The 14619-nt window shown below is 44.2% G+C and overlaps 1 protein-coding gene across 2 annotated transcripts in view; it reads right to left on the reverse strand.

Annotated features, from left to right (window-relative positions):
- Positions 1–501: 501 nt before the first annotated feature.
- KAT7 (lysine acetyltransferase 7) overlaps positions 502–14619 on the reverse strand; it is a 30194-nt gene continuing 16076 nt past the window's right edge. For both annotated transcript variants that reach the window (XM_042914909.1, XM_042914908.1), the window contains 9 exons: positions 13984–14082; positions 11197–11307; positions 9492–9683; positions 6557–6646; positions 6181–6321; positions 5002–5095; positions 2679–2825; positions 1979–2085; positions 502–1074 (listed from right to left, as the gene is read on the reverse strand). In XM_042914909.1, the coding sequence (XP_042770843.1) occupies positions 973–1074; positions 1979–2085; positions 2679–2825; positions 5002–5095; positions 6181–6321; positions 6557–6646; positions 9492–9683; positions 11197–11307; positions 13984–14082 (1083 nt within the window). In that variant the 3' untranslated portion in view covers positions 502–972. The remainder of the gene's footprint in view (positions 1075–1978; positions 2086–2678; positions 2826–5001; positions 5096–6180; positions 6322–6556; positions 6647–9491; positions 9684–11196; positions 11308–13983; positions 14083–14619) is intronic.

Consider the following 14619-nt stretch of genomic DNA (forward strand, 5'->3'; position numbering starts at 1 on the left):
AAAAAAAAAAAATCACCGCGACTGGGACAGAAGTAAGGGTGTGTGCCAGATCGGACTGGCGGGTCCTGGGGAAAGGTCCGTGCAGCCTAACGACCCAGGGAGCGTGCGACCTGGACATTATTTTGGCACCTGCAGACGTACATAAAACGGGGCGGGGAGTTAGGGGAGGAGAATACATTCAGGACTGGGCACTTCCCGGGGAGGCAAGGAGCACTCATTGGCTTCCCCCGAGACACTGCAAGTTCACTGCAGGTGAACGCCAGGGACAGAATCACCACCTCTCGACCATCCTTCTCCATTTCATTCGGATAAATTACATACTGTTACCAAGTTAAAAACTACAGGTCTCTGGTCAGCTGGACGCTGATCAAAACCAGACCTTTCAATAGAAATGGTGGGGGGGAAAAACTGCAAGGGAGATAAAAATCCAAAGGGAATGGACCCCTCCGAGTGGGCACACACTCACAAGCGTTCCCTCTTTCCTGCTCTTCCAAAAAAAAAAAAAAAAAAAAAAAAAAAAAAAAAAAAAAAAAAATACACGTTAAGGAGGAACTAGAAAGGTCCTGGTGGCGACAACCGTTATTTGGAAGTCTGGTGACCGGGGCAGCAAGATGCACTATTACAAAGTTCGGGAGACACAACACAACCTGAAGGGGCTAGAGGGCACGAGGGGAACCAGTGACTGGACAGGTACAGTACCAAACAGAACACCTTGGGTCAGTGCTACGAGGGATCTGTGCTCAAGTCTACTCGAGATCCCATCCAGGCAACCTCACTGAGGCCGAAACAACAGTTCCTCAGAACCAGCGTCTGCAGAGTACGTGAGGCTCGGAGCCAGGACAGTCCTGAGGGGCATGGCCTTCCCAGAGGATACTGTACTTGCCAATCACAAGAGCAACAGAAATGACAGACAGATCCCTAGGGTACGGATTCCTACTGCTGGGGTTCGCTGGCTCAGAGTAACAGGTCACTTTAAGTGCCCTTGGGAGGGGTCCATTTTAAACAGCTCGGATCCATGGTTTTATTGGAGTTGGATCTTTTGGCCTCCTTGGCTATCCACTCATCAATCAGGTCCTGGGGGAGGGAGAACAACAGGAAAAATTATTATACGCGTTCAACGAAAATGTCTTTGTACATACAGATTCCAAAATGCTGGTCAGTCAGGAAGGAATCACCCCAAGTTTAATGATATGCTAAGGTGCGAAAGAGGTATAAAAATATCTCCGGATTTACAAAATTCTTTCCCGCAGAATCCGTTTCTTCCTACTGTGTCCTCCGTAAGAAGTGAAAATTATTCATCTTCCCTTCTTATACAGGAGTCAACCAAATCAAATTAAAAGTGGCCATGACTTGAGATGGAATTTGTTAAAGGAATTTAAAAGCACTTGCACGAGCCCTGCGGTCTACGAAGATTCCCCTCTACAGATGGGCAATTTTTTCCAATCGAAGAAAATCACGCAACGACACGAGTACTGTGGGACACAAAGCTGCTTAACTGAGCGGCTTCACTTGTGTCATCTGAATCTGAGACAGGAGCTTACCCAAGGTTTCTGAGAGGGGAAGATAGGAGGGAGACAAGCCTAACAGACATTGCTGCCTATGAAAAAAAAAAAGAGAGAGAGAGAGAGAGACCCAGTGAAAGGTGTATCTAAGCAAACTCTTCCTTTAAGAAGAGAAGGCAGGGGGCACCTGGGTGGCTCAGTCGGTTAAGCGTCCGACTTCGGCTCAGGTTGTGATCTCATGGTTCGTGAGTTTGAGCCCCGAGTCAGGCTCTGTGCTGACAGCTCAGAGCCTGTTTTGGATTCTGTGTCTCCCTCTCTCTGCCCCTCCTCCACTCACTGTCTCTCTCTCTCCAAAACACTAAACATTAAAAAAAAGGAAAAAAAGAGAGGGCTGCCTTTTGGGTGTTAAGCCCCCACTTCGCTGTTAAGCCTTAAGAGACATTTAGCCATGAGCCAGCAGCTGACAAAAACTTTACCTGTCTCTTTAAAACTAGGTGTTTTCCTTTCCAGTACTTGAGCATCTGAAGGGCTTGCAGAGTGCTGACAATGTCCACAGGATTCACAGCTGTCTCCTGGCTAATTTCTGAAATAGAAGCACTATTGAGAACCTGGCCAAAGTGCAAACCCTCAAACCCCCAACTGAGCCTCGCTACCGCCACCCCCCCTTAGAGGAAATCCAAATGGTTGGAATCTTTGATACTCAACCCAACCTGTTCAGAAAAAGTTTACAAAACATTCATTTGACCGGTTCTAATAACTACAAAAGAGGAATAGTACAGCAGGAAATCACTCCGGCCCCTATGGAAATCAAGGTCAAAGACAGACCTGATTAAATTCTTCCACCCTGGCGTAAATATACAGGGATGTCTTACCAGCTCCTGTGGAAAATAAACGTTTTTCTTCTTTCTGGACTTTTGTTACCAACCCCAGGTTTGTGCAACCAAATCGATAACCATTCCCAAGGGGCCAAACGCTCTGGAACCCGAAGGCACCTTTAGGGAGAGTCTCTGCAGTGCCCCGTATTCAGTGGGCCTTCTATTCTCATATTCAGATGAGACACAGAATGAGGCATTCTCTTTGCAGGTTACACGCACAGCGGGGCCAGTGGAAAAGCTGGACTATCCAGTGGCATTAACATCTTGGGTACCAACCATCTTCAAGAGTCAAAACACCAACCTTTGATAGAAATCTCTTTGCCTTGGAAATTATGCAGGTAACGGAGAAGCACTTCTTTCCAGTAACTGCGATAGCTTATGAGTCCCAGGTCGGAGAGCGGGCGTTCCGGGGAGCCAACTTTTTCTTCCACTTTGGAAAGCAAATAACCTGCCAGGGAATGGAACACACACACTGTTATTTCATCCGAACGGCAAACGACATTGTGCCAACGTGGCAGGCCTAACGAGAACCGTCTGCTGTGCGGTACGTTAGGATTCAGACATTCAACAAAATACAGTGTGGCTGCTGTATGGTATGCTACCTCGGGATAAACCAAAAGAAAGAACGTTATGTTAATATTTACTTGTAGGAGACAGGAAGAAAACTCGAGAAGGTTTCACACGTAGAAACTTTAGAACAATGGTTACCTGTAGGTGTGTGTTGGGAACGGGAGTGGGCACAGAGACGGGAAGCCATTTCATTACGTCACTTTGTGTGTTTTTGGAGATTTAAAAATTTTTTAAATAGATTACCTCAGTACCCACATCTCGTTATGGGGATGCAGTCCACAAACTCCACTCTGAGAAACCTTAGTGGGAAACTAACCTGCTTTCGACAAATAAATAGCAAAGAAAAACAAGAAACAGATGGAGTGGGAACTTTCAGACTGCAAGTGATTTACAAGCCACATCTATCAATGCCAATATGTCAATTCTCTTTGGAATGAAGTAAAAATAATTACGCGTGCTTTTTAAAGGAACAAAATCATAAAATTAAGGAAATCTGAATACTCTAACTTAGGTTATTAAGGGATTTGGGGAGGTTTGGTTTTGTGTATGTTTTAACCTGAAATAGATCTTTTCTTTTAGAGACAACCAAGTAATTGAGGGTAGAAACAGAGGTAAAACAAGACTGGCCAGAAAATGCTAATCATTCATTACAGAGGGTTTTAGGCAATGATTCTACTTTTACGGATGTTTGAAATTTTCCATGAAGACAAGTTTATAAGATAGGTGTCACCTCTTCAGAGTTACAGGCACACACACACCCCCACCCCGGTAGTGGGACTGTTCCTGATTTCATCTCTTCCCAGGTGGTTTAAACATGGAAAAGCTGGAAAGCTAACTCTAAGAATTCTAATTTTGACCAAAACATGTCATAGAACAGTGAACCCTGCATAGAATACAGTTGATTATCATTTACAAGAAGTTAAATGTTCTCTGAAGTCACGGCAAATACCGCACCACCGCTCCTAGGGGAAATACCAGGTTCGGTTTCTATGAGCCCTCGGTCATATTTTCATCAACCCGCCATTATGTAACCTTGTTGTAAGTGTTTCTGTTTCACAACTTATTTAACATACATTGTTGACTCCTTAGCATCCAGCTTCCGGCCAATAGCACCACAACCTACGCCTGAATGAAGCCTGCCTAACTCAGGTATTTTCTCTGCGAGGCACCCCACAGCCTTTCTGGATGGCATTTCAGCACTACACTCAGGGGCAATTTAAAATCACCAACAGGGCCACCTGGGTGGCTCAGTCGGTTGAGCGTCCAACTTCAGCTCAGGTCATGATCTCGCGGTTTGTGGGTTCAAGCCCCGCATCGGGCTCTGTGTGGACAGCTCAGAGCCTGGAGCCGGCTTCAGATTCTGTCTCCCTCTCTGCCCCTCCTCCATTTATGCTGTCTTGCTGTCTCTCTCTCTCTCTCAAAAATAAGTGTTAAATTTACAACAAATACAACCAGCAACAAAAAGCACAAAAATATGAAAAATGTAGCACTGACGGATCGTGAAACAAACATCTGTTTACACCATGAATGCTGAAACAAGGCACCTGCTTGTTTGGAGCTGAGAAAATGCAGTGACTTTTTGCTGCTGTGTGCGTGTCTACAAGTGACGGCAAAGTGCCGAGAGTATTGACTTGGGGTTTAAAAATAAATTCCTAAATACAGAATACACTATTGATGCGGCCCGAAGCCTCCACCAGGTATATATATAGGGACTGCCTCTCTAGACAAGGCCTTACAAAACCGAAATCCCTAATCCGGGAGCAGATTTGAAGCCTTATGCACGTATGTGCTGTTCCTAAGCCTCAAACGGGGATAATCCTCAAAAGCTTACTTCACTATCCTCTCTTTCTCCTACTCTCAGGTACCAACTCCAGGTTGGTCCAACGAAGGTTCATTGCATACCAGGCTGGCCGGAATTGCTCAGATTTTTCTCCACATATTCATTCACTTGCTACACGCCTGCCCGGAACTACAGGGACCACAGGACAGAAAGATGACAATGTTCCCATAGCCCCTGCCCCTTGTGGAGCGTGGGCCTTAGCAATGTCACTTACTGAAATCAATGAGCATCTTGCCATAGCCCTGTCTCATGTACTGAGGCATGGTAAGGATACAGGACACATTGTAGTTGAGGAATGAATTCTTTTCCTGAAATCAAGAGCAAACAGATGGAAGCAGGTCACGAGGGTTTGGAACCAGAGGGGTCCGCAGTCCCACAGATTCAGAATTAGGCACCGGCAAAATATCTGGCTAACCAGTCCCGGGGAGCGGCTCACAGCTGTTAACGTCCACACCTACTAGGTATGGCCAAAGCCATTAATCCCAGGGTTTCCCTAGCTCTTGGGATCAGTCTCATTTTCAGGGGGCGGACTCAGAGTTCTTTATAGTCACAGCGCAAGGCAAGGAGGTCTGAGGTTTCGACTGCTGAGTTGGTCTCGGGCAACCCTCTGTAAATGCTATTTTTTTTAAAGGGGGTTGCCCACTGGAAAGGAGGGAGACCCCAAAGAGTAAGCCCCCAGTTTGGAAGGGGTTGGTCAACAAGCAAACCACATTCTGGAGGATTCCGCTTATGTCAAATGTTCACAAGAGGCACACTTCTAGAGATAGAGGGCTGGGAGGGGTTGGGTGGAAATGTGGAATGTTGCTTAGGGGTTTCTCGCCAGGGTAACGAAAACAGTGGGGCCTGTGTCGTTGCCGCACAACTCTAGTAAAAACCACTTAAGTATGCACTCTGAATGAGTGACTCGTATGGTATGTGGATTACACTTCAATAAAGTTTATATTAAAAAGTCCTAAGCAAAATCTGGCCTTCGGTCTTCAAAGGCACAGTGGGGTTATCACTGAAAAGAGCCCAGCTAGAAAGCCAGGCAAAAGGAATATATTCCTGGTTTTAGGCTAATAACAGAGGGCAGAGCCAGGAGGGTTGGCTTGACTACAAAATGTGGGTTTTAAGGGTTAGCAGGCAGGGCCTTGGCCAATAATTAATAGGCAGCTCCAGCCCACAAGTCCAGAAATGAATAAACCAGAAGCTTTCAATAAAGAATTGCACATTTTCATTAAACAACCTTTGATACATGGATTTCCGAGCCCCGAGCCCCCGCCCCTGCAAGGGAAGGGCGGTCATCACTGTCCAGGGTACTGCCTCTTCCTTGTCAGTGATTTGGGTCCCCATATGCCAACATCAATCACCCCTGCTGTGGCCATTAGCTTCTTAATCTCCAGATCCTGCTGACCTTGGAAAAATATCCAATCAGGTGACAGCCGGTGTTGTCCGCTTCAGTCATAACATAAAACAGGAAGGGTTCCACATCGTAATATAATGTCTTGTGGTCCAGAAAAAGCTTGGCCAACAGGCACAGGTTTTGGCAGTAGATCTGGAAACCGAGAAACAGAATTCATGTGTGGGCCAGCGACTCCTACACTTATCAGATAAAGGCCTAAAATTAAAGATCATTATTGCTGATGAAACGGCATGTGTACTTTGGTCAATAGTTGAACTTTATCTTCTTTACAGGGCGAGATGGAGACCAAACACACGCCTTCTGAAGCCTGTGAATATGCACCACCACCACCACCGCCGACGCAGCCACCCCTCCTGCCACTGTTTACCTTGTTCTTCTTGCCATCTACTTCAAACACAGAGACGGAGCCTTTGCGATAGATCTCGTCGCCGGGTGGGTGTTTCCACACACATTTAGCCTGCAGGAGAATGGAATTCATATCAGGGAAACAAGCTTTCCCCAACAAGACTACCGCTCAAGAGGGAAAATGAATCACAGGTCAAACTTTAGTTAGCGGAGATGACAGACAGCTGACACACTTGAGAAGGTACAGCAAGGGAGAGTTTGTTTCAGTAAAACAAAGTCTTCTAAAACCATAGTAATGTTTTTATGGTATTTTTATAGCAGTTTAGAACAAGATTTCTAGATGGTATTCTGGCCCTGCTTCAACCCAGGAGATTAAAATCATCTACTACGTAAAAGACAGATAAATAAAAAATACCCTTATTATAAAACGCCTTGTGCCAACAGGAAATTCTTAAGCAGCTTATTTCCAGCAGCTTAGAGTTGCTAAGTAAGGGCAAGAATACTTGACGTTCACCTTTACCAGTAAACTTTGCTACCACCTAGCCATTAGTCTTGTTTTCAGATCAGAAAATAGGCCTGTAATAAAAACTACCCCCACCAAAGTGTTCCCTTTGGTATATAAGGAATAGGAGGAGCAAGTCCTTTCTGTGGCTTAAAAAAAAAAAAAAAAAAAAAAAAAAAAAAAAAAAGGAAAAAAAAAGTCAAGCAACAAGAAACTGCAGGGGTAAATGGGCACCCGGCCACAAGGGGGCACAATGTACCCCCCCCTTTCCTCACCTTCAATGGCTAACAGATCTAATTTTTTTTTTAAGGTTTAAGACAGAGACAGCACAAGCAGGGGAGGGGCAGAGAGAGAGGGACACGGAATCTGAAGCAGATTCCAGGCTCTGAGCTGTAAGCACAGACACAGGGCTCGAACTCACGAACCTTGAGATCATGACCTGGGCTGAAGTCAGTCGCTTAATGGACTAAGCCACTCAGGTGCCCTCTTAACCGATTTAATGCAGGCTGTCAGCCATTGCTGTACATGGATGAATTCTTTTCAAAAGTTTTATGTGAATACATTTTTTTTTTCATTTTTGAGACAGAGAGAGACAGAGCATGAACGGGGGAGGGGCAGAGAGAGAGGGAGACACAGAATCGGAAGCAGGCTCCAGGCTCTGAGCCATCAGCCCAGAGCCCGACGCGGGGCTCGAACTCACGGACTCACAGACCGTGAGATCGTGACCTGAGCTGAAGTCGGACGCTTAACCGACTGAGCCACCCAGGCGCCCCTGAATACATTTTAAAATATCATTTAAGAAGCGCATGTACGTGGAACATTTTCTACCAAGTTTTATTGTGACTTTTGGTCAACTCAAGAATCATGGCCCAATTGGTCACATGTAAATCCAAGTATTAACTGGAATTACTTCAAGAAAGCTCCACCCAGTCTGTTCCTTTATCCACCTCCTTATTCATGCTGGCTCTTTCCAATAACCTAATTAGTGTGACACTCACTTGTTTAGAAACAGAAGCCAAACTCTTGGCCAAAAGGCCAAAGAAGGCCCACATCAGTGATTACTCCTAAAGCAATGGGAATCAGAGGAGGTGTGGACGAAAACAGGTTTTCATTTCCGGAAATTCGATTCTTGCACCTCACTTAATGCAGGAGGTCCTCAAATACACATAATGTTTACCTGGCCTTCAGATTTATCCAAACCCTTTTTTTACCCTTCTACTACTATTTCCTGCCCTTTTTGACTACTTCATTGGTTAATGCCACTAAATAACCAGAAACAAAAAGGAAGAAGAAAGACTTAAATGGTGAGAAGTTCACATCCATAAAAATACCAGCCTTACTTTCACGCAGCAGCACGGTATTTTAGCTTCCCCTCATGGTCTACAACGGTTGGAGACCAGGCCTTCTGGTACCGCTCCCCACCCTCTCCCCACACTGGTGTCTCCACCAGTCCAGTCCTGCCCATCTCTCCAGCAGTCCCTCTCTACCCGAAGTCAAGCGTGCAGGGGTCTGAATGGCTTAATTCACAGGGGCGGTTCTGGGCCACAACACTACAGACCACGTGTTCAGCGACGGGAACACAAAAATGCAGTTATCCCCCAACCCAACTAGGGAGAAGAATGGAAAGACAGAAACCCTGGGTTGTAGATGCTGGCCATATGGAAATCCTGGAAAATAAGGGGGGAGGGAACAGAAGAAAAGACACCCTGAAAGGTTTTAGAGCCAAATATGCTGTGACTGCAGAAACAGGGAAAGGAAGGTTCCCTGCCGGAAACGCTCCAGTCTTTCCCCATCTCTGCTCCCAGAAATTCCCATGTTTCAGACAAGACTTTTCACCCCACAACTAGGGAAAGAAAAATGGCTTCAAGCTACAAAATATCTAGTAACCAATAAAGTGAGTGTCATGTCTTTATTCCTATTTAAATCAGAAGGACAATGTTCAGGAACCAGAAAGCACTAAACTTGACAAGGCACCAAAGGACCCATTTTGTAAATTTCATAACTTGCCTCCTTTAAATAAGCATTCATTCAACAGTCACTGGGCATTTACTGCCCACGCTGGTTGCTAGGGATATACAAAGGTGAGTCAACGTTGTCCTTGCTCTGTCTAATGAAGTCTAATCTAATGAAGTCTATTTGTTTTCATCTAGCTTGGGACACATAAAAACTGCAGGCAGGTCATTTATATCCCAAGGAGAAACAGAAAGGAGCAGGCAATGTGTATGACAGGATGTGGTTAAGGGACATCAGTTGTTTCAGGTGCCACACAGCACACCTTGCCACAGGCTGAATCCCCCAACCCTGAGATGTGGCTTTCAATTTCCTATGCCTTCATCTCATTGCTATGGACCACGGAGAGATGCATGGATAAAGGCCATCCAGACAGACAGCAATATCTGGAGCTCCAAAGCTCATCACCATCATGATTGCGGAACCCCAGACCCGGACAACTTACCATGTGCCGGCGGAGTATCGTTTGGCTCTTCATGTATTTTAAACAGAATTCGCACATGTAGAGACGTCCCAATCGTGCATACTCTTCAGGATAGGGAGAATGGTACCAAGTATCGAGCTCATAACGACCAAAAGCAATTGTTTTAATCATGTTGCTCCCCTCTGTGATTTGGCCTTGCAGCCGTAACTTCTCCTAGTGTGGAGAAGAAATCCAAAGTCAGAAGATTAGAATTGATCATCTGTGTTATTAAAAAACCCGTAGTTAGCTTACTATGCATACTACCACCCTAGGCTATGAGAAAAATAGAACTGGCTTCTAACTCACGAGAAATCTGCACTATGGAGGGCTACCTACCTGGGCATGGATAATCAGGAAGGCTTCTAGAAAACTCCTGCCTACACACTGCCTGGCACAGGTCTCAACAGACAGCAAGCGGCTTCTCTCTGCTCCCCCCTACCATGCTCCAGGCCTTGTCTCTTGAACCTCAGAACGAGTCCTTGGTAAAATTTTGTTTTTAACCAGCCTGCACCAAACCAAATTTTAAAGCAATCTACCAAGAATGCAAATGCCCCACCCTTACTGGACACTTCTAAAATGAAACAGAAGAGAATATCTAGAATGTGCTTTGAGATCTGCTTCTAAAGCTCATGGATCGTTGGGACAAATCTACTGGGATAGAGGGCCATCCTCTCAACCTCGGTCCCTGAGAAAAAAAAACATTCCTGAAACATGGACGGGTGCTTTAATTCTGTAATCTAAACTCCAGATAAAGTAGAAAATACTTTTGGGGATCTATCTCTGCTAGTCGCTAGAATTTGTCAGCATAACCAGGTGGAGAGCGGTGAAACAGACTAACCTGGGGAATGTTCTGTTCCGGAGCAGAACAGAGAAAGCCAGCCATAGCACAGCAGCCCAACCCAGCCCAGCCCAGGGCAGCTATCAAACCCTGCCTCCTCTAAGTTTCCAATAAGTCTATAGGAGGATTTGTAAATTAAGTGTTTGATAAAATTAAAAAAAAAAAAAGGTTTAACGGGATGTTCAGGTTTTAAGCTAAGTTTCCCTCAACACATTTAATCTGTTAAATCAGAGGTACCACAGTTTTTAAAAGCAACGTTGAAAATTCTGCCTAGGGTATCAAAACTACGTGTAAAACTAACTGTAAATAAAAAGCAGAACACAAAACCAGCTTCATGTATGAAACTTGGCTAGGTCAACGCTGAATTTTCTAAAATATCCACCTACAGTCTTTTCCATTATTCCTCTTCACTATTCTTTTAGAGCTAGCCTGGAAGGGCTGAAGAAACTGCTAAGCCTAAGCCAAGTTCCTGGAGGGGGTTAAGAGAACGGAGAGGCGCATCAACCAGTCCAGAGGCTCTCAGAATTGCAAATTACCCAACTGAGACCCAGGGGCACCTATTGTCTTTACCAGCCTCAATACCTCCACACCCGGAACTGGTCCTTCCGGGAGGTGAAAGGGAGAGAGAAAACCCATCAGGCAAAGGAAAGAGAAGGGAGGAGGGGTAATTAATTTTAACTATGAATGGGGTGGATCACCTCGAAGGTGGATAGCTGGGGGAAGGGGAAAGAAATTCAAGCGGCAAAGTACGTTTGTTTAATTCCTGGCCAACTGATGGCTGATCATTCTTCTTGGCAGTCCCACATGCCCTTCCCAAGTGGTCCAGAGCTTGAAGGTTTTCATACTCACCAAATCCTCTGAAGCCCGGGCTTGCGCTCTTCGGAAAAGATCCAAGTCGTATTCGCTAGTCAGGTTTTCCAAGAGAGGTTCCCGAGTATTCCCATAGGTCTGTCTGTGTTCCTAGGAAAATAGCCAGAGCGTGATTCTCTCTGCTTCTAAGAACTTCATCTATTTCAACTGATGCCAACCAGAGGGCCAAGCACAACTATAAGCTATTTACTTAGTGCCTACTATATGCCAGGCATTATACTCGGCACCAGGAATTGAGCGTAAGACGCACTATCAGGTTAATGCCAAAAACCACCACTATCCACCCTAATGAATCTAGAAAGAAAATGCTCCTACACCTTCAAAAAGGAGCTTCATTCTTCTATCTCTAAATGAGCACCTCGAGGATCAGAATTCTATGCCTCCATTTCTTCATCTGAAAATGTGCATGACAGTACAAATAAATAAAAATATAACAAACCCAAAGGCACTACACATTCCTAGACAAAACAAAAAACAAAAAAACCAAATCTCTGACACTCAGAGTCTGAGAGTTTAGACTGAAAGGGAAAGCTGCAAAGGGGAAGGGTTAGCCGCGCTCAGGAGTCCTTGGTAAATTCTGTCCCGAGTCGCTGCACCCACTGCGGTCTGCCAAAGGCCCAAAGCTCCCGACTCAGATCTCCAGCCCAAGTGCACAGGCAAAAGAGGATGGCCTCTTTAAAAAACATTTTACTAAATATTAAGCAAGAAGAAAGAGGCAATATTCATAGAAAATCCGAAGCATAAAAATAACCCAGTTCTTAATTAGTATCAAATCTCACCATGATAGCAGAGAAAAGTATCCTTGCGCAGGAAAGGAAGGGCACGGGGGAAACTTCCCTTTTAAACCTCCGATTCTAGCCCTTCCCACTTGATCCTAGACTCCACCTCCCACCCAGAGAATAGGAGATAATGGTTGTTAAGTGGAGTGGATGGCTCATCCTAGGGAGACCATTATAGAGTTCACACGCATATTAGCATGTGAAAAAACCATTCACCAATATCTTGAAGCTATTACAATTTCTTCAGGTTCTTCTGGGCCCATCTGACCAGTGTATTTTGAATTTGGACTCTGTTATCTACGATTTAGGTTCTCAGTATTAAAAGTATTTCTTCTAGTTTCATACACATCTTTTTTTAAGTTAAAAAACATACCCTACCCAGCATTTTTAACAGGAAGGTTGGGTCCCCATCACCTAGCTCAAATTATTGCAAAGTAGATGTTTGTAAGATAAACTTCAGGAGCTTTTCCTTAGGACACTCCTTATACTCATATGATTTCTGGGCAAATTACCTCTCTAAACCTCTCCATTCTTATCTACCAAATAGGTGAGACGCCATCCGTCATAGAGGGCTGTCCTAGAAATGATGGGAACAACATAACCATAACACCTAACACACAAGCACTCGATAAATGCTATCACCGTATTATTTATGCCCCATCTACCCAACATGTGAATAAAAGCCCGGGAAGCAGCAGTCAGCCTCATACTAGAGCCCTCCCTCTACAAACCCAACAGTCTGGTGTAGGTGTTTAGCTACAAATTAGCCCACCATCCATCTCCTACTGGCTGTTGCCATTTATTCGTAAGATTCTCATTCTCAGGGCAGGGAGGACCACCAAATAAAGTAAATACGTAGTTTGGCACGTTTTGGCCTTAGTGAAGCCACGCTGTCTAAGCACTCACAACCCATCTAGTCTGATGACTCAAGAAGCCAAAATTCCAATTCCATGAAAAAATAAACATCAGAAAAAGACCCAGAGATCACACACTGAAACACCCAGGGGGTTACATCTCAGAGGGTGATTTTTATTCTCTGTATTTTTGGTATTTTCTTTCTTTCTTTTCTTTAACGTTTATTCATTTTTGAGAGACAGAGTGCGAGTGGGGGAGGGGCAGAGAGAGAGAGGGAGACACAAGATCTGAAGCAGGCTCCAGGCTCCAGGCGGGTAGCTCAGAGCCTCAGGCGGGCTCGAACCCATGAACTGCGAGATCATGACCTGAGGCAAAGTCGGATGCTTCACCAACTGAGCCACCCAGGTGCCCTTTGGTATTTACAATAGTAAGCATTTATGAACACGTTTATAAATCTTTATCAATTACATATATTCACATATCACATTTAAAAGAAGTCTTTATTTACATTTTATGCAAAAAGTGTTTTGAAGAATTTTTCATGAACTTGAGGAAATTAGTTCAAACCATTTAAGTGAAAACACAGAAATTCAAAGCTGTACTTACAGTAATATCCAAATGACATAAATAAGGCATTATGTAAAAGGTCAGAAAAGGTCAGGAAGCTCTCCCCCCAGACGCTAACTGTGGTTACTTTTAAGTAACCACTACACCCAATGTGGGGCTCAAACTCACAACCCCAAAATCAAGAGTCCGATGCTTTTCTGACTGAGCCAACCAGGCGTCCCTATTTCCCTGTACTTTTCTTAATTGGTCTGTATTCCCTATTACAAATGTGCATTACTTTTAAAACTAGAAAAAAATTAAAATACTACCAAAGAAATCTTATTATATAGAATACATCCCCCAATTAATACTCTTTATCATGTAGGAATTTTGCTTTCCCATTAAAAATACACAGACTCTCACTCAGTTGGAATACTTTTCCTTATACAGACATCTCCAATATCTCGGTATTTGTTCAAGGGGCTAAATTTAACCGTTTACAGCAAATCTGAAAAGCAGAGTTTAGAAACCAAAAGCAATCACATGCAATTACAAGAGTTCATGCCAATGGTCAACGTTTTCTCACCATGTATTTCTCTTTCTGCTCTTTGCTCAGCCCAGAATTCCTTTTCTTCCTGAGTTCGGCCACCTTTTCCTTATACCGCAGCTGCCTCTCTGTTGGTGCCTGAAAGGAAAGAGAAAACTGAGAAGCTAGCCAGAAAACTCATTATGTCAGTACGTTTCAAAATGAAGAACAAAATGAAACGAAACAAAACAAAACATGGCAGGGAAGAAAAAAACGCCAGACGTGTGAAGACCACCCTATGCCTATGACGGCAATTTTCAAATTCCAAATTGGGTTCCCAGACCACCGTGGTTACAGGCAGTTCATGTTTATTTTAAATATTAAGCCCAAAAGAACACATATTAAGGAGGGACGTCTCCACCAGAGCAACACGAATAAAATAAAGATGATTTCAATTCAGTAAGCATGTATCGAACATTTACTGTTTTCCAAGTACTGATACGACAAGGAATACAATTTTTACACTGAGAAAGATTAGAACCCAAGACAGACAATGAAAAAAAGGAGAGCTACCACTTACAGAGTGCGTATTACCTGCCAAGCACTGGGGATAGGTATTTTGTTAGCTGACGACCCTACCAGGTAGGTATTCTTCTTCACTCGTTTTTATTAACAAAAAAATGCCAGGTGTGTTAC

The sequence above is a fragment of the Panthera leo genome, chromosome E1 (assembly GCF_018350215.1).
Source record: "Panthera leo isolate Ple1 chromosome E1, P.leo_Ple1_pat1.1, whole genome shotgun sequence".
Lineage (NCBI taxonomy): Eukaryota > Metazoa > Chordata > Mammalia > Carnivora > Felidae > Panthera > Panthera leo.